A 21,717-nucleotide genomic window follows, 5' to 3' on the forward strand; every position below is an offset into this window, starting at 1 on the left:
TTTATTTGCAAAAACATGACCAAAAAATTTCCAAATCAGACACCAAATTCAAAACTTTAGGATAGACTTTTTGTCCTGTTCCTGCTAGCAGTGCTAGTCTTAGACAAAAATATTGTCTTCAAAGTGTTTTCTGACTGTCTTACTTTTCTACCCCTTTTTTGCCCCCTCTAAGATCTTTTTTACTTTCCACTTGCCATCTCTAAAGTATCAGATATTTTCATATTTTCATTTTTTTACACTAATGGGTAAATAATAATGATAAGGCTTTAAATGTGATTCTACTCACAAAAGGATTTCATCTAAATCTAGAATATAAGAGATTAAAGAATCTTAGAGACCAATTTGAAATTTTTTTTTTTTTTAGGAAGAAAACAAGTCTTGAAAAGTGTTATGCAATGTGATATAGAGGAAAGATATTGGATTTCTTATCCTTCATTTAATATTTACTAACTGAATATTTAGTTAATCTTTCTGAACCTCAATTTCCTCAGTAGTAAAATGGAGTAAATATCCAATAGAACCTATCTTATAAGATCGTTATAAGGATCAAATGAGGAACATAAGTATAAAACATTTTCTTAATGTAAAATGTAAATGTTAGCTATTATTAAGTGTAGTGATTTTCCCCAGACCCTACTCCTTAGAAGAAGGACTGTAATTAGAACCCAGATCCAATTCTTTTACCATGTCCAAGGACAAAAAAAAAAAGAAAAAGAAAAAAGAAAGGAAAGAATGAAGGAAGAAGATGAACAGGAAAAAAAACAATAAGTCTCAAACTCTGGAATTTCAGACATCAACCAGAATATTCATAGCGTGTTTGGGGGATGGGACAAGAAGGAAGACTTCTCTGGACAGAATGAACCTGCAGCAAAGGGGAAAATGGTGAGATTTTGAGATTCCTCTAGGCCTTAAAAATCACAGCATTTAGCTATTTAAGTTCAGTTAAGCCCAGGTTCTCTGACTAAGCATGTAAAGGGATGGTGGAAGAGGTATTGAGGATTTATTTCATGGGTCTGTTGCTCTGCATGAACTTTTGGATTTTAAGGTAAAACATGTGGTGGCCTATTTTGGAGAGTCCAAAAGAATGGAGTGGCCCCAAAGAACTGGGTCAGGCTATTTTGTTGAGGTCATCCTAATTTCGTGAAAGAAATAACCAGAAATGTAGTAAGTAAAAAAAAAAAAAAGCTCCCTTTGTTTCTGTTCTTTTTGTAGGCTGATATAGGTTTATAAGATTGACTCAAAAATGTATTATTGATTCAACAATTAATAAATGTGCTGGGGAAAATACCTGAAAAAACAACTGGTTGGGGTTTTTTTTGTCTTTAATTAACCAGTTGAACGAGCATTTTAGAACAAAAAACTTCAGTTGCACATTGAATATCACCATCTGCCTTTTTTCAGTCAGCAATGAGAGAAGGAATCACAGGATGAGAAAATTTCACTCTCACACTCACGCCCACCCACCAGCAAGTTCATCTACACATAGGACTGTAACTTATTGTTATTCCAGTTATAAATTAGGATCTTGTTTGTCCAGTCAGGAAGTTGGGACCACCCCTCCCCCACTCAACTCCACTTTCCTTTCCTCCTGCCCCTCCCACACACAAAGGAGCAGTTTAACTGAAACTACTTACATAACCCAAGATAAAGGTAAGTAAAAATAATGACAATTTGATTATTAGAGAAATGGGGCTGTGTTAGATCTAATTCTAGAAAACTGACTTCAAAACAGATTTATTTCAAGGGAAGAGCTAAAATTCTTATCAGTCACAAGTATTGAATAAGTAGATTGAGCAATTAATAGGTAACAGGTTTGTGTTTTGAGCTGCAAGGAGGGAGGGGGGGAACCTGTCACTCAGGTTCCTTTAGGCCTGGGATTCTTGATCTTTTTTGGGTCCTTAACCCCTTTAGAAGTCTGGTAAAGTTTATGAACGCCTCTATGAAGCATATCCTTAAATCATTGAAGTATATCAATCAATAAATATTTATTTAGCACCTACAATCTAATGGAAGAGCCCATATTCAAACAAATACATATACAGTAAACTCCATATAGGATAAATGGGAAATAATTAACAGAAAGAAGGCCCTGGGAATTAAGAGGGGTTGGGGAAAGCTTCCTATAGAAGGTAGGATTTTAGTTGGGACTTAAAGGAAGCCAGGTAAGTCAGCAGCCAGTGCTTAGGAGGGAGAGCATTCCAGGTGAGGGGGACAATCCGAGAGAATGCTTGCAGTATAGATGGAGTGTCTTGTTTGTGGAATAGCCAGGAAGCCAGTGCTACTGGATGGAAGAGTACATGTTAGAGAGTAAGGCTTAAGAAGACAGGAGGGGGCTAAGGTTATGAAGGGCTTTAAATGCTAGACAAAATATTTTGCATTTACTATTGGAGGCAATAGGGAGCCATTGGAATTAATTGAATTGGGGTGACATGGCCAGATCTGCCTTGTAGGAAAATCATATTAGTGACTGAATGGAGGATGAATTGGAATGGGGAGAGACTTAAGGAAACCTGACCTACCAATAGCTTATTAAAATAATCAGAGTGTGAAGTGACCAGGATCTGTACTAGAGTGGTGGCAGTGTCAATGGAGAGAAGGGGTGCTAACCATATTTTTTCTTAAGCTAAAAATGAAATAACAAAGTTAGTTTTATAAAAGAAGTTTAATTCTCTAGGATCTTACCAAAGTCCATGGGTGGATGGCATCCTTGCAAATGCCAGCAGCAGATCTAACTGAATAATCAATATTTATAGAATTTTGACAAAGGATCATGAAATTTTGGCAGCCAACCAATCAGATTACACATTAATACATAAAGGTGTCATTGATTAGTATATGATTCTCTAATGCATCCATAAGGTCTGTTCCATGTCAGAACTGACAAAGATCCAATTAGCCCAGGACTATGTCTCCTCTTCTGACATGATATTTTATATTGTTATTAGATATGATATGGGCATATAAAACATTGGTGTTTATTCCTTTCTAAAATGTCATAAGTACAATAATTTATTCAGGTTCTATTTTAGATAACCAGAGCAGATTCCTGCCTTTTCAAGATGGTTCTTGATTGATTGATTGTTTACACAGTTTTTGCAGTAAAGCTTGCAGATGCAATTAGAGGGGCATTAGACTGTTTCACATAGAAAAAGCCTCCCTTCAGATTTATAACCAGAGACACAGATCTTGTGGAGAGGCAGAGGTGATCATTCCAAACTTATAGAACTCAATTAGAGGTTTCTAGAACAACTTTTGAACAGAAATATAGATCAGAAATATTCATCTAAATTAAAGAATATCAGATTAGACATGGACATAGTGGAAAGATATTGCTAAGGTGACACTGACAGGCCTAGGCAACAGCTTGGAAGCAGAGGGAGTGAGAAACACTGAGGAATCTGAGATGACTACCTAGGTGGTGAGCCTGAGGGACTGGAAGGATGAAGATGAAATAGGGAAAGTAGGATTGTAAAATAGGAAAGGAGTTGGAGGAAATCTTAGGGGGAAGCAAAATGAATTCTATTTTGGACATATGGAGTTTGACATTTACTGGACATTCAATTCAAGATGTCAAAAAGACAATTGGAGATGTGAAATTGGAGGTCAGTAAAGAAATTGATGCAAGAAAGGTAGATTTGAGAATTATTAGTATAGAAATGATAATTAAATTCATGGGTGATATTGAGATCACTAAATGAAATAGTATAGAGGAAAAAGAGAAGAGAGTCCAGGACAGAATCCTGAGGGATATCTACAATTAGAGGGTATGATCTGGAGGATGAACCAACAAAGGAGACTGAAAAGGAATATTCAGAGAGAGAAAGTTTTCCTGAAAACCTAGAGTGAAGAGAATATCAAATCAACAGTGTCAAAGGATGCAGAGAAGTCGAGGAAAATGAAGATTGAGAAAAGGTCATTGGAATTGGCAGTTAAGGAATCATTAGTAACTTTGGAGAGAACACAAGTCAGATTATATGGGGTTAAGAAGAGAATAAAGAGAAAGTTTCCTGTAGTCATCTATTGTAGATGATCTTTTTGAGAGGGCAGAGAAGGTCTAGAATAATAGTTAATAGATCTGAAAGGATCAAAATTTAAATTTCAGTTAGAGTTAATGAATATAAAAATAGAATGGATTTTTCCCCACCATTCAAGTTCTTGGAAACCTTGAAATAAGGGATCTGGGGACTCAAGGGTAAAAATCCCTTTCCTAGTAGACTTTAAGTTCTGTGAAGATTAAGGACTATGTTGTATTTCTCCAATGACTTAAGACAGCGTTTTTCAAAATAAGTTGTTTTTAACTTTTTTTGGTTTTAACTCAATTTACTTCTTTAGGAATACTAATTTGTCTTGGGGTCAAGTTGGCTTATTTGAGGTTTCTCTTATAAAGGTGTCTTTGGAATCATGATAGAAATTTATTCTTTTTTAACTTGTTTACTCATTCTTTTAGTCACTGCTCTGAGGCTGTGTTAGAGAGAAGTCCTGTCCATTTCCAAGATTGGCCTTGTATGTTACTAGTCCATCTTATCTAAGACCCTGCCACTATTTTTGAGTATTGCTTCTATATTCTTATACAATCACAGGGACAACTTGAACCAGATAACTGTATGCTTTCAGCAGGTGCTTTTCAATCAGTTCAAAGACATGATCAGATCATTGCCTGCTTGGGCTTTCTAGTCAGATTCTAGTTTGTGTATAGTCACCATAACAGTAGTTAGTCCTAGCTTCTTGTCAGCTGGAAGGCTCATATGATCAAAGCAACTTTGCTGCTCGCCTAGTCCCATTCTGAGTTAAAGGAGCTGAGTCAACTCTAGGGGTCTAGCACACTTCTTTGCTTAGAACTGAATCCATAATCTGCTCAGTATTGGGAGGAAAGAAATAAGTATTTATTAGATAACTATAGATCAGAGCCTGTACTAAGGATCTACTATGTACTAAACTCCGTGAGAGATACGCACAAGTTCTGAGCCTTGAATTGACTTTATGAATCTCCTTTGGACAACCTGACATTGTCGGCCTGTTTGAAAACTCTGGGAATGGAATCTTTAATTTGTGGGAGATCCCACTGCTGTTGTTTTGTGACAGGGTCTGAGTTCTTAATATGCACAGAGTGGTCTCTTTCTAGTCCAATCATCTGGCCCCTCTGGAAGACCCTGTGCTTTTGTCTTTGTTGAGGGCTGATTCCAAGATCAGTTCTAGGCATCCTTTTGTGACTGACCTGGTGTTTTGCTGTTTTAGGTCAGTTTTAGGCAGCCTTTTGTGACTTAGCTCTGAAGACTGAGTCTGTGGTCCTGGCCCTCCTCGGTTCCAATGCTCTGCCCTAGTCTCTTGTCTGCAAGCCGAGAGCTGAGCCATTGTAGTTTCTCTTATCTCCCATTCACTGGTTGCTCTGACATTCTTCTTAGATCCCTGTTGGAGCAGTTGTAGGGGAAGGTGGGTTACACTATCCTACTCTGTCATTAACACTTGTAGTGCTAAAATAGAGAACAACCAAATGCTACATAATTTAGGAGTTCTAAGAGTAATGAGAGTTAAGGAGCAGTATGAAGAAGAAATGGAAAAAACAAAGATTTAAATTGGGTTTTGAAGGATGGGCAGAGAAAGGAAGTGTAAACATTCCTGGGACTGTGGTAGAATTTATAGCCCAGGACTGAACCATCATATATATTTTTTAAATGCAGCACTTTAATAATAAACAACAAATAAGAAAATCTACATAATAGAATAGAATGTCTTGTGCATGATTCTGTAGATCTCTGTCATAATTATACATCTGGGCTTTCATTTTAAGTATGTAACAGTAGCTTTCAAAGCTGTTCTGATTAGTTGAGCTTCTTTCTGGTCTTCCTTCAGTTCTCTGCATTTTAAAAAAAGAAAAAAAATTTCAATGATAAAAATCAATTTTTTTCCTTTTTTTTTTTGCTATTCTATTCCTATCCCAACCTACTCTATATTTTTGTTTGTTTTTTGCAAGGCAATGGGGCTAAGAGACTTGCTTAGTGTCTGAGGGTGGATTTGAACTCAGGTCCTGACTCCAGGGTTAGTGCTTTATCCATTGTGCCACCTAGCTGCCCCCCAACCTATTCTTACTGGAAAAAGAAAGAGGGGAGAATCCTTCTAACAGATTATATATATATATATATATATATATATATATATATATATATATATTTGTATATATATATAAAATTAAAAACCTTATTTTTACATTGAATGTGTTCAAAAATGTATATCTTATTTTGTTTCTTGCACTCATCATTTCTCTGTCAAGAAGTAGGTAATATGTTCCATCATTCATTTTCTAGAATTATAGTTGTTCATTGCATTGATCAAACTTATCAAATCTTTCTAAGTTGTTATTCTTTGGAATGTTTTTATTGTATGATTTTTTTCCTCCTAGACTGCCCTTTTTATTCTGCATGAGTTCATGCAGATTTTTCTACCCTTTGTATGATGTCTGACATAAATATTTTTTCATTCATTCATTCAATGTATCTTCTTACTATGTATAGGAGCCAGTGAAACTAATAGCATGACAATCAAGATTTTGAGTTAGGTCATAGTATGTGAAATAAAGTTTGCAAGGGAAAGATTTAGAAATCCTTGAAATGATTATAACTACGTTGTTTAAAACTAGCCCATTGGATTGTCTTCTTTTCCAATCTTATAAATGCTTTGTATTAGGATTATACTCCTATCTAAGAACTGTATTAAACTCATAAAATCTCCAGTTGAACTTGGGCTCAAATACTCTTTTGCTTTTACAATGATAATGTCTTATTCTATTAAGAGACAAAACTCTAATGGTTGGGATAAGTGGTGCAAGAATTTATAACCAATCATAACTAACAAAAATAAATCACCATGTCCATTGACCTTTGCTTCAAATAAATCATTCTTCAGTTACTTTAACCTCATTCTCTTTCCCCCTACTGTCAGTCACCTCCAGGTCTCCAAGATTTAGCTGTCTAGACAAGTATGATATAATCTTGGACCTTGTTAACATAATCTCTTGCTAATTGCACATAATTTTATCTATTTCAGTGCAATGCTAGATTTCAGCCAGATTAGCCACTGGAGTAAAATAATCAGAGTTAAAATCCTAGAATACTTTGCTTCATGTTAATGCCCACTACTTTTCTTGGATTCACTAGATTTTTCTTTAAGACGTGACTGCCTTTTGAACTCTACAATTGAACAGTTCAAAATAGGCTAATATCGTTTGAGTGTGATTTCTATGAAATTATTCAGAAGTCCTAGCTCTGCATCAGCAGAAAAAACCAAACAGGTCTGTCTGTCCAGTTTTTCTAAAGCTAGTGTAAAAATTAAAATCCTCATATCTAAACTTATGAAATATAAACCACATACAGAATCTCATGGTTCAAAAAAGGACTTTTTCAGAGATCATTTAGTGGAGACATAATTCTTGGTTATTTTAGAAGAGAATATAAATTTTCCACCTTTTGGAATTTTGACATCTAAATGAGGTAAACACATCTAATACTTAAAATTTTTTTAATATATGTAGTAATTGAAAAGAGCAAAGCCCCAGAGTAATCCAAAGTTGCAAATGAAAAATAAACATTTGTTTATGCTTATGAATATGGAGCATTGGATGTGGAATTTGAAGACATGCTCAAATCTCAGATCATAAAACCCTTGTGAAACAAAGGTTAATTCTTCTAAAACTATATTTATAAACTATATTTATTAACTTTAATGTCTCAACATAATAGACCTACATCTTAATTTGTTCCTAGAAATAATATGAATTACTCAAGGTTAATTTCAACAGCAAGTGAAAACCATCTTCTTAGTTATTTTATTTTGTTTTCACATGGTTGTAGCTAACATGGATTTCTTTATTTGAGAAATGTTTATTTCTAATTTTTGACCACATATATTGGGGAATGACTCATGCATTTGACACAATTTTTAATATATTTTACATGTCAGAGGTTTATTAGATAAGTTTTTGGTTTTTTCTAATTTGGGGGTTTCCATTTGATTCTTAATGCATTTATTTTGTTTATGGAAAAATTTTTCAATTTATATAATCAAAATTGTCCATTTTACCTTTTATGATCATTTCTATTCTTTTTTTAGATAATAATTCTCCCCCAACCCATAGTTATAAGGTATCTTCCTTCATCTATACCCTCTCTTTTAATTATATGACTTTTCACATCCAATTGGAGTTTATTGTGCTACATAGCATAAAATACTGATCTAAAGAGTGTTAGAGTGTTAGAGTGTTAGACCTGGAATGAGGAAGACTTGAATTCAAGTCTAACCTCTGATAATTAATAGCTGTGTGTCTGGGGAAGTTACTTAACCTCTGTTTGCCTCAGTTTTCTCATCTGTAAAATAGGGATTATAACCCTTACCTCCCATGGTTGTGATGAGGATTATTTAAGGATGAAGTATTTAGCAGAGTGCTTGGCACATTGTAAGCACTAGAGAAATGTTATCTATTGTTTAAAAAAATTCTGCTAGATTGCTTTATGGTTTTCTCTCACCTTGGTGTATGTTTCCTTGGGTTTATCAAACACTCCTCTGTTATATTCAATTGCTTCAGTATCTTGTTTACCTTATCAGTTCCACCTCTAGCACTGTCTTAGTAACATTGACCAATGTCCTTATCTCTTTGCTAATAGCAAGACAACTCTATGTATTGATCAACTTTTCTATTTTTTTGGCCAGTATCAAACTGTTTTGAAGATTACAGCTTTATAGTTTCTGGTATGGTTAGACTTCCTTCCCATTTTTTTCTCATTATTTCTCTTAAGATTCTCAACCTTGTGTTTCTCCAGGAAAAACTTCATTTTATCTGGATCTATAAATAGGAATTGCACTAATTCTGCAAATTAATTTGTGGTTCTCTTTTTTAAGGCAATGGGGTTAAGTGATTTGCCCAAGGTCACACAGCTAGGAGATTATTAAGTGTCTGAGGTCAAATTTGAACTCAGATCCCCTGACTCCAGGGCCGGTGCTTTATCCACTGTGCCACCTAGCTGCCCTTGTCCTTAATTCTTGAAGAAGACCATGACATCAAATGAGGTGATGCCATGACAAGCACATGCTTTGGATTTGAGTGAAGGGGTGCTGTGCTAAGTCACCAGTCTCACTTTTTCCTCCAGAGCCATCTGGATCCAGTGGACAGATATGAATCAGGACAACTGGAAATGGTCCTGAATGTGAGACAATCAGTGTTAAGTGACTTGCCCAAGGTCACACAGCTAGTCAGTAGTAGCAAATTGGATTTGAACCTCCATCCTTCTGACTCCAAGGCCAGTGCTCTATTCATTGTATCACTTAGCTGCCCCCGGTTTATAATTATTATTAGTATTAGTGCATGATTTACCATTTTAAGGAAAGATGAATTTATTTCAATGTTTCTTCTGTTTTTCAATGATAATGACTATTGTATTTTTAAAACCTTTTAAAAATCTATTGTTATAAGATGGTTTTTAAAAAAATTTATTTTTGTTAAGTTTCAATTATGTTCAAAATATTCCCAATGAAGAAACAATTCTACATTTCTGGGACAAAATACAACCTTCTCCTAGTCTATGATCTTTTATTTTTTAGGTTTTTTTCCAAGGCATTGGGGCTAAGTTAAGTGGCTTGCCCAAGGCCACACAGCTAGGTAATCACTAAGTGTCTGAGGCCAGATTTGAACTCAAGTACTCCTGACTCCATCTATCCACTGCACCAACTAGCCACCCTTGGATCTTTTGAAGATTTTACTGGAGCCTCTTTGCTAAAAATTCTTGTCACTATTTTAAAAAGGATTAATTATAAATATTAATTTTTTTCCTGATTTAGGTATCAGGACCATAGTTGTTTCATAAAGCAAATATAAGGATGACATCTTCCTTTATTTTTACAAATAATTTATGTAGCTTTAGAATTAATTTTTCTTTGAATGTTTGATTTAATATCTTACTTTAAATTTTAAAGCTAATTTTCTCCAATTTAAAAAATTGATCTTTTCTATCACTTACTAGATTTATTATTCACAAAAGTATTAATGTATTCTAATGTGCATAAGTGCAGAAACCATTTACTGAAGAAATCTCAGCTCCTTGATGGATTGATAAAATTTATATTATTATTATTATTTGTCAAGTCATTTTCAGTTGTGATTAACTCTTTATGAATCCTTTTGGATTTTTTTTTGTCAAAGATTATGCTGTGGTTTGCCATTTCCTTCTCCAATTCATTTTACAGATGAGGAAACTGAGGAAAACAGGGTGAAATGCCTGTACTCATGTCACAATTACTAAATGTACTTGATAATAATTATAGTAATAATATGAAAACTAACACATGTAGAAGAAAAAGCACGACTTCCAGTCAGAAGTTTAATCAATGAAATCAATCAGTTAAGTCAGTCAATAAGGATTTTTGCAATACGGAAAAGGAAATCATCACTATTTTCAAGGAGTTCCCATTCTGTCTTGACTATACTTCAGATTCCACCTCTTAACAAGTAGTATGTAGCAAATAATTTCAACTTTCTGCATTTCTGTTTCATCAGTTATAAAATGATAGGGATGATCTTTAAGACTATGTTTAGGAGCAGGGAAGGAAGGGAATGTAGAGTGTTTATTATATGCCAGGAATTTTTCTTACAAACATTATCTTATTTGAACCCTCACAACTCTAGGCAAGCAGAGATGAGGGGATTTGCCCAGGGTTACACAGCTAGTGTCTGAGGTCATATCTGAACTCAGGTCTTCCTGAGTTGGGCCCAGTACTCTACACACAACACCACCAACCGCCTCTAGGTAAGTGCTTGGAAAGAAGAACTTTCACATACTGAATCTTCAATTAGAATCTTTCTATTTCTGCTGGAAGCAATAGCATCTTAATAAAAATAAATTATTGCCTCATTAGAAGTATTCTAACTTCAAGTCCTTACTGATTAATGAGTTAAGAATGAATAGTTAGGAGCAATTCATTGGAATAGGTTTGTTTAGATTCCCAGTTCTTCTCGGTAACCAATTATTCTTCCTCAGACTGACTTCTCAAAATGTTCAGACTTTTTCAACCTTGAGTCAGGGTGTAAAATCACCTGAACATCGTAAACTATAAGATCATAATTCAGATAATTTTAAAATACATTTTTTGTTTTTGTATTTAAATTTTGTATCTTTTTTTGGGGGGGAAAGATATGGAGAGAAGAGCATAGGAAAATCATTCTCAGTTGACAGAGAAAAGCAGATGTGCCTCGTACCATTTTGTTTTCCCATTAAAATGGGGTTGCCCCATCAGCATCTCTCCTCTCTCTTAATCAATCATGAGACTTTAGGTAAGGACTACAATAGCTCTTTGCCATATAAAGGTTGGGAATTCCTGTTGAAATTAATTTCTCTACAACATTCAAAAAGAGAATAGTTTCCTGGGGCATGATATTACTATAATAAGCAAAAAAACCCCATTTTTTTCATGTTCACAAGGTTATTTTCATAGAAGACCTTTGCCAATTAGTTGTTTTCAAAAAGTCACAGAATAACAATTCATATTCATATGGCAACCTTCACAAAGCACTTATAGATTATTATATCATTTGATCCTCATATACATGATGCAGTTAGAAGCACCCCTATTTTATAGTTGAGGAGACTGAGAGACTTAAAAGAGGTTAACTGACTTATTCACACATCTAGTAAATAGTAGAAGTGGGATTCACATTCAGGTCTTATATCTCTTAAGTCCACTGTTCTTTCCATTATATCTGGATGTCTCTGATCAATTCCGGGTCCTTTTTCCTAAAAGAGCTGACATAAAATGCCAACATTATATGTTCACAGCAAGATATTCCCCACTTTGAATTTATCAGATTCCCCATAATGTTGTCAGCCTTTCTCAAAGGAAATTCAGCTAACCCTTTTTTGACTAGATCCAGGTCTTTGAACTGTAACAATTCATTGCATTGCCAATTGTTAGTGGAGCTAAAGTTTTCAATGATTTGGGGTTTTTTGTTTTTTATTTTTTGCAAGACAATGAGGTTAAGTGGTTTGCCCAAGGCCATACAGCTAGGTAATTATTAAGTGTCTGAGGCTGGATTTGAACTCAGGTACTCCTGACTCCAGGGCTGGTGCACTATCCATTATACCACCTAGCCACCCCTCAATGACTTTGAATAATGTATTTTAAAATTCAAATGAAGATTTTCATTTCTAGTAGAAAGTATAGTATAAAAGGGAGGTTCTGTATCAAAGATAATTATTTCCTTGAAATATGCTTTTATGAAGTAATGTTTTTAGGGATTTAAAAGCATTTGGTGAACAAGAATGTATCTTCAATAACATAATAATACACTCAATACTCCACTGAAGGTATTATATTTAAAATTTGACCTTTTATAGTACTCTCTGGAAATTATCTCTGCCTCCCCCCCACCCCCAGCTTGAATTCACATGTAAAGGTTGAGTCCCCCAGCTATTATCTTAAGTTCAAAGGTATTATGGGTCTATATTCTTAAAACCACTGATGTGCTAACCTTTAATATTTAACTAGAAGGCACAATTAATTCAAAGAAGAGACATTTGCTAAGATAGCATTAAGGACAGTTGCTACAAAAAATTCATTCCCACGAATCTGGGACATATTCTGAAAAATGCACATATCATCCGGTAAGAATGGGTACAAACCTAGAGTACACTGAGGGTGAGCTCAGCACATTCATAGGGAACATAAGTGGCTCAGGCCACATATGTAGCCTTCAGCACTGAAAGGTCCAGTGGCCTTTCCCTTCCCATTTTGTTCTCATGCTGCTCCCTTTTGGTTTCATTGACTCTACTGGGCAGATTGCTCACCTGAACTCCCTGGGTGAAACTCAATTCTAATAGTCCTGGCTAATTATCTCTAGAATCCACAGTTGACTTTTTTAACTCTTTTGCCTGAGCTGCTTCCTGCCTCAGGGATGTTTCTTTGTATATGTTTGTGTGTGTATACACATACACATATACATATATTTATTTATATGTATGTATGTATGTATATATATGTATGTATGTGTATATATATATATATATATGTTTCCTTCTGAAGAGTTTGTTTCTGATCTCTATCATGAATAACTCAACTGTTCAAATTGCTCAAATTGACCTCTCCTACATTCATTACTGATGACTGATGAGGGGAAAGAAATTTTCCTCTCATAACTGCTGCTTTCTATTAGACATATAGGGATCACCTTCCACAAAGCTAATCTTACAATGTTCTAGCTACTTGGCTGTCTGTAGAACTTGTCAGGTTTAGTTTTTAAAAATAATTATTAGTGACATGTTTTTTTTTTTAACATCACTTATGTTTTCTACTAGGATTAGCATTTTAAAGGCCTCTAGGATTGTGGCCAAATTTTTTTCCAGCAGATGAACAGCCAGTCTTCAATTCAATCTGACAACTCCTTCCCACTAAGTAGAAAAGATAACATGAAACATGACAAATCTTTTCACATCATTAGCATATTAATACCTGGTTACTGCTGTTATCTGTCCCTTATTTTCTATGATTATAACAACTAGTTAGCAGAGGTTAGGAGTTGGAATCAAATTATACCCCCATGCACTATTATATATGAAAACTACAGTACAGAACAGTCACATGAATGGAAATTGATGAAGGAAAAGTAGGTTGTGAAGGTCATATTTACAGAAATGATTAAAAACTTGATGCAAAAATGGGATCTCTAGTACTTACAACTGTCAAACCCAGAATTAAATGTACATTTGAGCTGATCTATGGTGTGGGGGAAAATGACTAAGATAGCCCAGCTTTCATATAGAAATACATGAACACCTCCTGAAGTGCAATGAGAAGATTAATAGGCATGTTGAGAGTCCTGTTGAAGTTAACTAATAGGCATGTCAAGAGTGTTGTTGAAGTTAACTAATAGTGTCCAATATTGATAGTATCCAAAGCAACAGATCTGAATATGATTTGTTAATCTTCTTGGTAACTTCAAGCCTTCTTACATATAGCTAAACCCACCTAGACAGAAGTGGTATAATAACTGCTCAATTATTTTCTTATTATGGGCACAGAATATTTTAATGCCTTCTTTAACATGAAATCCATTGATGGTTGAACCAGGTACAAATGCTATCTCATTTATATGTTTTTAAAAATTTTTTTTTAAGGTAATGGGGTTTGAGTGACTTGCCCAAGGGCACATGTCTGAGGTCGGATTTGAACTCAGGTCCTCCTGACTCCAGGACCCATGCTCTATCCACTGTACCACCTAGTTTCCCCATATCTTATTTATATCTGACAGAAAGAGAATTGGAATAGGAGAGAGGAAGCCAGTATCCTAGCCCCTACTCTCATGACCTCTATTTCCTTAATTTGTAAAATGAAGTAATTAAACTAGTTGACCTTTACTTTTTGCTCTAAAATTCTAGGATTATGCTAGTGGTGATTTTATTTTGAGGCAGCTAGATGTCTTAATGGATAGAGCACTGGGCTTAGAGTCAGGAAGACCTGATTTCATATCAGTCTCAGACATTTACTAGTGTGATACTGGACAATCTCAGTTTGCCTTAATCTACTGGAGAAGGAGATGACAAATTATTTTAGTTTCTAAGAAAACTCCAAGGATAGTATAGGAGTGCTATGATGTACAAGAGTTGCATATAGCTAAACAACAACTTTATTTTGCATAGTCACACATGTAATTGTTGAATCATTTGATAAAAATTTATATTAATTATGATCTTTATTTATTACTATTACTAAATATTAAAAAGTTTGCATTGTACCTTGTCTTAATCTTCTATAGATCTCAGTTTTCGTGGGTTTAAAAAGCAAGCTCCTGTTTACTCATTTCCTTGTCTACTTAAGTGAATGATGAATAATAAAAAAAATCATTTTTTATTGAATTAATCACTTTTTTTGTAATAATGATATGTCCATAAAGTATAGGTAACTTATGGTTAAAGTCTCACTCTATAGTCCAGTGTGTGTGTTTATATAATGAGAATATTTAATGGTTAATAGAGTAGAAGATGGTGGTATAGTGTTTCTGTTAATAAGAACATAAAAATCTAAGTTCATTCTATGCATTAAAGCTTTCATTGTGTGACACATCAACTCAGTTTTTAACCTGATTGTTTACAGGCTGGTTATCTCTTGCTGTAGAGTAGGAGAATGAAGTTGTCCTTGAGAATGCAGTGGACAAAGAATTTGCATCTTGTCATTCTAGAGTAAAAGCAACATGACATGAATGTCCAGATTCTTTATAACCTGGAGAGCCATCCAAACAAAACCTGAGAGAAATTTTATTCTTAGAAAATATCTGTAATGCTATGTAAAAAAATTGATTGTTGTGTCTTTTGGGTTGAATCCTGGCTTTTGAGTTTCTGTGTCACTGGGCTGATGTATCTAACATGATGTATTGATTGTCACATAGACATTTGACTCTTTAAACAAACATTTACCTGATGCTAGGTACTCACTAAGAAAAAGATAATGTGTGACTGCAAAGAAGGTGATCGTATGACAGTTCATTACAGCTTAGAAACCACAGGATATTATTCTTGTCCGGCAGGTTCCAAGGACTAAAAACAATGATTTCTCACAAGAAACTCTGAAACTAACTCCAGCTGATACAGTTGCAGGAATGTGAGGCAACTAGAAGGTTAGCTGTGGTGGTCCTAAATGCATCCCAAATTATTCAAATGTCTTGTACAATAAATACAATAAGCACGAGTTATTAGTGTTTAAAGGGAAAAAATAAAGGAAACGGAAAAGAAAGAGCTATGTTTTTAACTTCTCCAAACATGTGTCCCCTAAATCTCATACTTTCCCTTAGGGATGTAAAACATAAGCCCCAGAGATTCTTTCAGATGTCACCGTAAAGCCCTGCGTCCCCCCCAGGGCAGAGAGGAACGCTTTGACAATTCAAGTTTGGGGCTGGTCTTGGGATGCAGAGCCAAGGTCTAGCTTTGGGTTTTCCACGAAACACAGAAATCGCGCTCCGCCGCACTCCCAACAAATGAGCACCACGACAACGCCCTTCCCCACCGCTAGTGTTTTTGAAGGGGGTGGGGAGCAGAAGCAGAGCCCTTCACGTGGACACTGACACATCCCCTGCCTCCCCCAACCCAGAGTTGTCTTTTCTTTTCGGGGTAGGTTCGGAGACCCGCGAGCCGCGGAAGCCGTGGTGGAGCTGCCTGGGCTGCGAATCTCCGCCCGTCCAGGAGGGGGCGGTGGCGGGGCACCCGAGACCCGCCGGGGAGAGGAAGGCGACGGGCGCCGAAGGGGTAGGTGAAGCGCGATTAAAGGAGGCGCCGCTCCGTGGGCCCCGCCCCGCCCCGCCGCGCCTCCCCGCGCCTGCAGGACCGGCTTCCCTTCCCTAGAGGGCGCTGCAGGAGCGGGTGCGAGGCTGAGGGGACGCCTCGGGGCCTCGAGGCCGAGGGCGGGAGCGGCCGAGTGAGCGGCGCGGGCCGGACGGAGCGGCCGCGAGGCGCGTGGGGGCGGGCGGCGGCGGAGGTGCGCGGCGGGGCGGGCTCCGGGGCGGGGGTGCGCGCCCGCGTGCAGCTTATAGCGGCGCGCCGGCCGCGCGCGGGCCACAGGCGGCAGCTACCCTGGACAGCGCTCCTCCGGGCGCCGAGCGCCAGAGACGCGGCCGGGCATGGTGAGTGCGGCGGGGCCGGGGCCGGGGCCGGGGCCGGGGCCGGGGCCGGGGCCGGGGCCGGGGCCGCGGCCGCGGCTCCCACACCCACACCCACACCTGCAGGGGGCCCTCGTGCGCGCGCTCCCGCCCGGGCCTGGCGGGGGGACCGCGGGCGCGCGCGAGCCCCGGCCTGGGGGGCGGGGGGCGGCCCTGAGGGAAGTAACGTGCCCGTGGAGCGGGGGCGCCCCGACCGGGCCCGGCACCCCCGGGGCAGCGGGCCCTGCCCGCCGCCAGTCCGTCCGTCCGTCCGTCCGTCCGTCCGTCGGCCCGCCTCCCCGCCCCACGCGAGCACCCCGGCTGCAGTCAAGGGGTCCACTCGGAGTGGGGGGCCTTTGGGGGGGCAGCCGGGTCCTCCCCGCCCGCTCTGCCCTCGCCCACTCCGTTGTCTTCCCGCGGGGCCCGCGTCTCCCGAAGCTGCTGGCTGTGGGCAGGGGCTTCACCCGAGCCGGGTTCGAGTCGCCCCTTTAAAGTGCGCAGCCCCCCGACTTCGGGCGGAGCCGCCGGACTCTGTGCCTCAGTTTCCACATCTGTACCCCAGGAGGCGGTTCTGAGGGAGGAACCGAGCAAACCCGAAGCACCTTAGACATGGATTGATCCCCGCGACCTGGTTGGGAACGGTCCGGTCTCTCGGATGGCAGAGCACTCTGTGAGGCCTTTAGGACACTGTCTCTTTGATCTTTATGTATTTTTTCCAACAACTATCTTCACCTTCCCAGTCCTTAAAATCTATGCTGAATATCTCTGGTTCAAGAACGCTCGCATTTGGCATTAAGCAAAATTCTGAATCAGTTGTCTTCTAGTTCTTCTTCTAAGACACACATAATTAGAATTTTCCATTAGACCCTATATTTCACATTGAGCCTTGCCCTTCTTAGTTGCCCCCAGACCATCCAGGACTTGTTGGCGTCCCCATCCCTTTCCTACCCATATACTCTCAGGGATCAGGTCTTAACTTCATATAATGACTAAATTATTCATTGTATTCCGGGAGTCAATTATAAGATCATAAATTGAGTGTTTGAAGGAACTTTAAAGCTCATCTAGTTCATTTTCCCTTTTTGTTATTTCACAGCCAAGGAACTCTAGATTCCAAAATAAATTGGCATAGATATAAATGGCAAATGTGGAATTTTAACTCAATTCCTCTGACTCCAAATCAACTACTCTTCCGTCTGCAAATGATAGAAGTCCCAGTGTCATATTAACCACCGGTGCATTTTAACTAAGACTTTCTAGAGATGATACCTCTACCTTGCTTATATCTAACTTATTGTTAGATGGTACTCAAATGATAGATCAGATAAGGCTCATGTTTTGAGGAATCTTGTTCATAGTTTACAGAAAACCAACCATCTGTTTTACTTTTGTATCAGATTGCATAGTATTTTATGCTACTCTCTTCCTGACTGACTGCACTATATGTAGCTTTCAGTGTTGGAAGGAAGAGTCTTCTTGGGAATCAGATTTAGCTGATCTACTTGGGGCTCTTTTATTCTGAGGTGGATAAAGTAAGAATTTTTTCTTAATTGGAAGGATATCATCTGGGAACTAAAATAAGAGAACCAAATCAAGGGACAGGATACTTACAGACCTTTTCTCTGCTGTTAACAGTGAAAGTATTTTCATGTTGTAGCTAAAGGTGTAAATGTCCCTGAGATTGAGACTTTTCAGAAGAAAGCTCTTTAAAAAGATGACAGTGAAAATGAAGCCATATTTATGTCTAAGACAAATTGAAAGGAAAAGGAAATGTATCATCTAGTCTTTGTCAGTTATTCTGATTATTGTGAGAAAATTATCCTCCCAGGAGTTCTATTTGTAAATCTTTTTGGATTGCACATTTGGTCTGAATGTGCTACAGCACTTAGATTTGTTAAGCATTATAGGGTACTCACCCTGGAATTTTCAAAATCTGTTGCTTAGCTGATCACTAGAAGTTGTGAGGTAACCAAAAGTCATTACTCTGGGGGGGGGGGGGCTTAAGGAGCCCTGAATAAGGAGAAGAGTGGACTAGATGACCTATCCAGTTCCTTTTCACTTTTATGATTCTTCATGCTTCAAGTAGGGGTTGAATTATTTATTTTTATTAATTATTTAAAATTTATTAGCACCCATAACTCACAATAATGTAAATACAGACTTTAAAGAATCATTGTTACCCTCAGTGTTCCCAGATTCGCTGGTCTGTGGAGTGATCTGTACTTTGACACTCTTGAGTAGGGAGCAAAGGAGGGGAGGAGGAAGCAGTACAGATCTGTTCTTGGAAGCTCTTTCTAGTGGCCTAACATCATGGAAATTTGCCTAGTGTACTATGTGGAGGTTATCCAATGCTACTGCTTTCCCAAAATTTACAAATTACACATGTGTACTTTTCCTTTCTCTAACTTCTTTTTATCTCCCAGTCATTCTAAGATCTTAGTACCTATAAATAAATTCTTTAGTGGAAACTCTTAGAATTTATTTTATTGTTTTTAAAATCACTTGTCCTTTCATATATATTCTTTCTTCAGAAGAACTTCATGTGGCTGGTTTTTGATAGAATGTCCCCAGAGCTAAGTCTCTGTTTATTTTCCTCATACTGACCTTGTTCTGTAGTTTAGAGATCTATTAAGAAATGTTCTATCCATTGTTACTATGTGTGAATTAAAATTTTCCCTTTCTTTTTAACCATGCTTCATTGCCACATTGAGCTTTGTATAACAGAATGAAAGCTACTCGTCTTTCAAACTGTGTTCTCTCTGTTTCCTATCTATGTTAGTAATTCCACCAGCTCTTCTGTCTACAGTGTCTGAAATGTGACTCTTTCCCCTCTTTTCTGTCCTACCCATGTTTTTGCCAAATATTCTCATATTTTCACTTGACAACATCTTTAAAAACTCTCTTTTCCTACCCATTGCTATAGTTCAAAATACCAAATATAGTGGCTCTATTTTTCCCCCTTGACACTTCAGGTTTTCATTCCTGTTCAGCAGTGTGGTATAGTAGAAGAAACACTGGATTTGGAGTCAGACTATTCAAGTCTCAGCTCTGATGATAATTAACTGTGTTGACCATGGGCCTCAGTTTCTTCTCTATAAAATAAGGGTAATCCTAATTGTTCTACCTACATCACAAGACTGTTATTATATGAGTATCCAATGTGGTAATTTATGAAAAGCATGATAGTCACAAAACCTCTCTTGATATTTTATCCATTTGTAATAGTTTTCTTTCTTTCCAACTTGACTTTTTCATTTTTGCTTTCTTTTCTTTTTTCCTTTTCTTTCATTCTTTCCTACCTTCCTTCCCTTCCCTTCTTTTTTTCATGTTTAACTACAGATTTCAATTTTTTTTAATTTTTGACCCACTATATCCATAATTCCATTTTGTTACTTCATCTGCATTTTTTCATGCTGCCATAAACAATCTTTCTTTTCTCTGTTGATATGACTACTATTTTTTTGTAAAAGACTCAAAACTAAGTTCCAATATAATGTTTTATAGTGATAATTTGTCATTGAAAATATCCCTCAGAGTCATTAATAAATTGGAAAAATGCTGAAAGAAGAATAGTGAATTGTAAGGAAAAATAAAAATACTCTTAGGCCTCTAAGATCCATGGTCATTTTCAGCTAGTGGCACTAGACCTGCTATATTCTTTATGCCATTGCATGTATGTTCTCTAGATACAGAGTAGAAAAGAGCTTTTTTTAGTTTCCCTCATATTTCTCTTCTTAGAATTATAGCCAAGTGAATGGAGAAATCTGGTGAGATGCTGTAAATGGAAGAATTTTGATAAGATGTTAGAAATGGTAGAATTTTTTTCTATGTATCTGTACTGGGTGTGCAAGGAGAAAGAAAGACAGAGGGAAGAAGGAAGGAAGGAAGGAAGGAAGGAAGGAAGGAAAAGAGGAAGTGTATATGTGTGTATGTGGGGGGGATGGAAGTGTGGGATGGAAATTGCAATAGTTAACTGTCATTACAAATATTGAAGACTTACCTCCACTTCTCCATTGCTTCAGTATCAGTCTAAAGGGAGGAAAGAAAAGAAAGGGCAATAAGAGAATCCTTGAAATTTAGAGATGAACAGACTAGATCATTTAGTTCATCACCTCAATTTTGCAGATCAGAAAACTGAATAATGGAGAAGTAATTTGTTCAAAGTCAGTGATTGAATAGCAGGATCTTGTTCCATGTCCCAACCTTTCAAAGAGAATGGACAAAAGTACTAAGGAATGCTTTGGTCACTAAAAACTATAATGAGTTTAAATGTACAAAAAAGTGATGCAATAACATTACACCTCATTTTACCCTTCCTTTAATTCTGTATTGTAGAGAATTGTAATGTAGAGAAAGTCCTTATAGAGAGGTATATAAATAGCCCCAAATCATAAGGTCTAGTTAATCTCTGGATCTACCTTTTCTCTGATTCAGCTACTCTTTCCCTTTCAAGTGCTGGGCATAAGAAGATTGGCAATATAGTCTATCATTCCCCTTTTGTGTGTAGGAGAATGTTGAACATGACACTGAATGTTTGACTACTCTTTCTCATGAATGGAAAGATTATGTTTCACACAACTTTATGGATACTACATTTAAGCAAAAAGATAGCACAATAGAATAGAAGCCTTGGTAACTGGTTTCTAAGCACTGCTGTCTTGATTCTATATTTTAGGAAAAAATGGATTTAGATCTTTGGCTGCCATAGAAATGTTTATTTTTACATTAAAGATGTTTTTCTTCCCATCATAATCTAAAACTTCCTATCTCTCTGTTTATGTCTCTTGTCTGTATGACTCTCTCATATATAGTGTAGGGATTGGATCAATGATTTAATTTCTATAGGGAACTTCCAGATAAGGAAAGTCCTTTTACTAGTGCAGGTCTTTACCTTTTCTCCAATTTAGTCTTACAAAGTTTCCTAGAGCACAGAAAGATTAAGTGCCTTGATTATTGTCACAACATAGTATGTGTCAGAACTTGATCCCAGATTGTTTTGACTTGAAGGCCTGTTCTCTATCCTTCATTGAAATATATATATATGTATATATATATAT

At 37.4% G+C, this 21,717-nt stretch overlaps 1 protein-coding gene across 4 annotated transcripts in view; it reads left to right on the forward strand.

Moving 5' to 3' along the window:
• Positions 1-1,621: 1,621 nt before the first annotated feature.
• Positions 1,622-21,717, forward strand: part of ELOVL2 (ELOVL fatty acid elongase 2) — a 115,875-nt gene continuing 95,779 nt past the window's right edge. The window contains exons 1-2 of one of the 4 annotated variants that reach the window (XM_074208037.1): positions 1,622-1,650; positions 16,141-16,271. Coding sequence is in view for 3 of the 4 variants with exons in the window: in XM_074208036.1 (XP_074064137.1) it covers positions 17,316-17,330 (15 nt within the window). In the remaining variant the exon portion in view is untranslated. Of the gene's footprint in view, positions 1,651-16,140; positions 16,272-16,564; positions 16,646-17,110; positions 17,331-21,717 lie in introns of those variants that run through there. The other 3 variants (XM_074208035.1, XM_074208036.1, XM_074208034.1) reach the window with 3 other exon arrangements.

This window comes from Macrotis lagotis, chromosome X, assembly GCF_037893015.1.
Source record: "Macrotis lagotis isolate mMagLag1 chromosome X, bilby.v1.9.chrom.fasta, whole genome shotgun sequence".
NCBI classification, from domain to species: domain Eukaryota; kingdom Metazoa; phylum Chordata; class Mammalia; order Peramelemorphia; family Peramelidae; genus Macrotis; species Macrotis lagotis.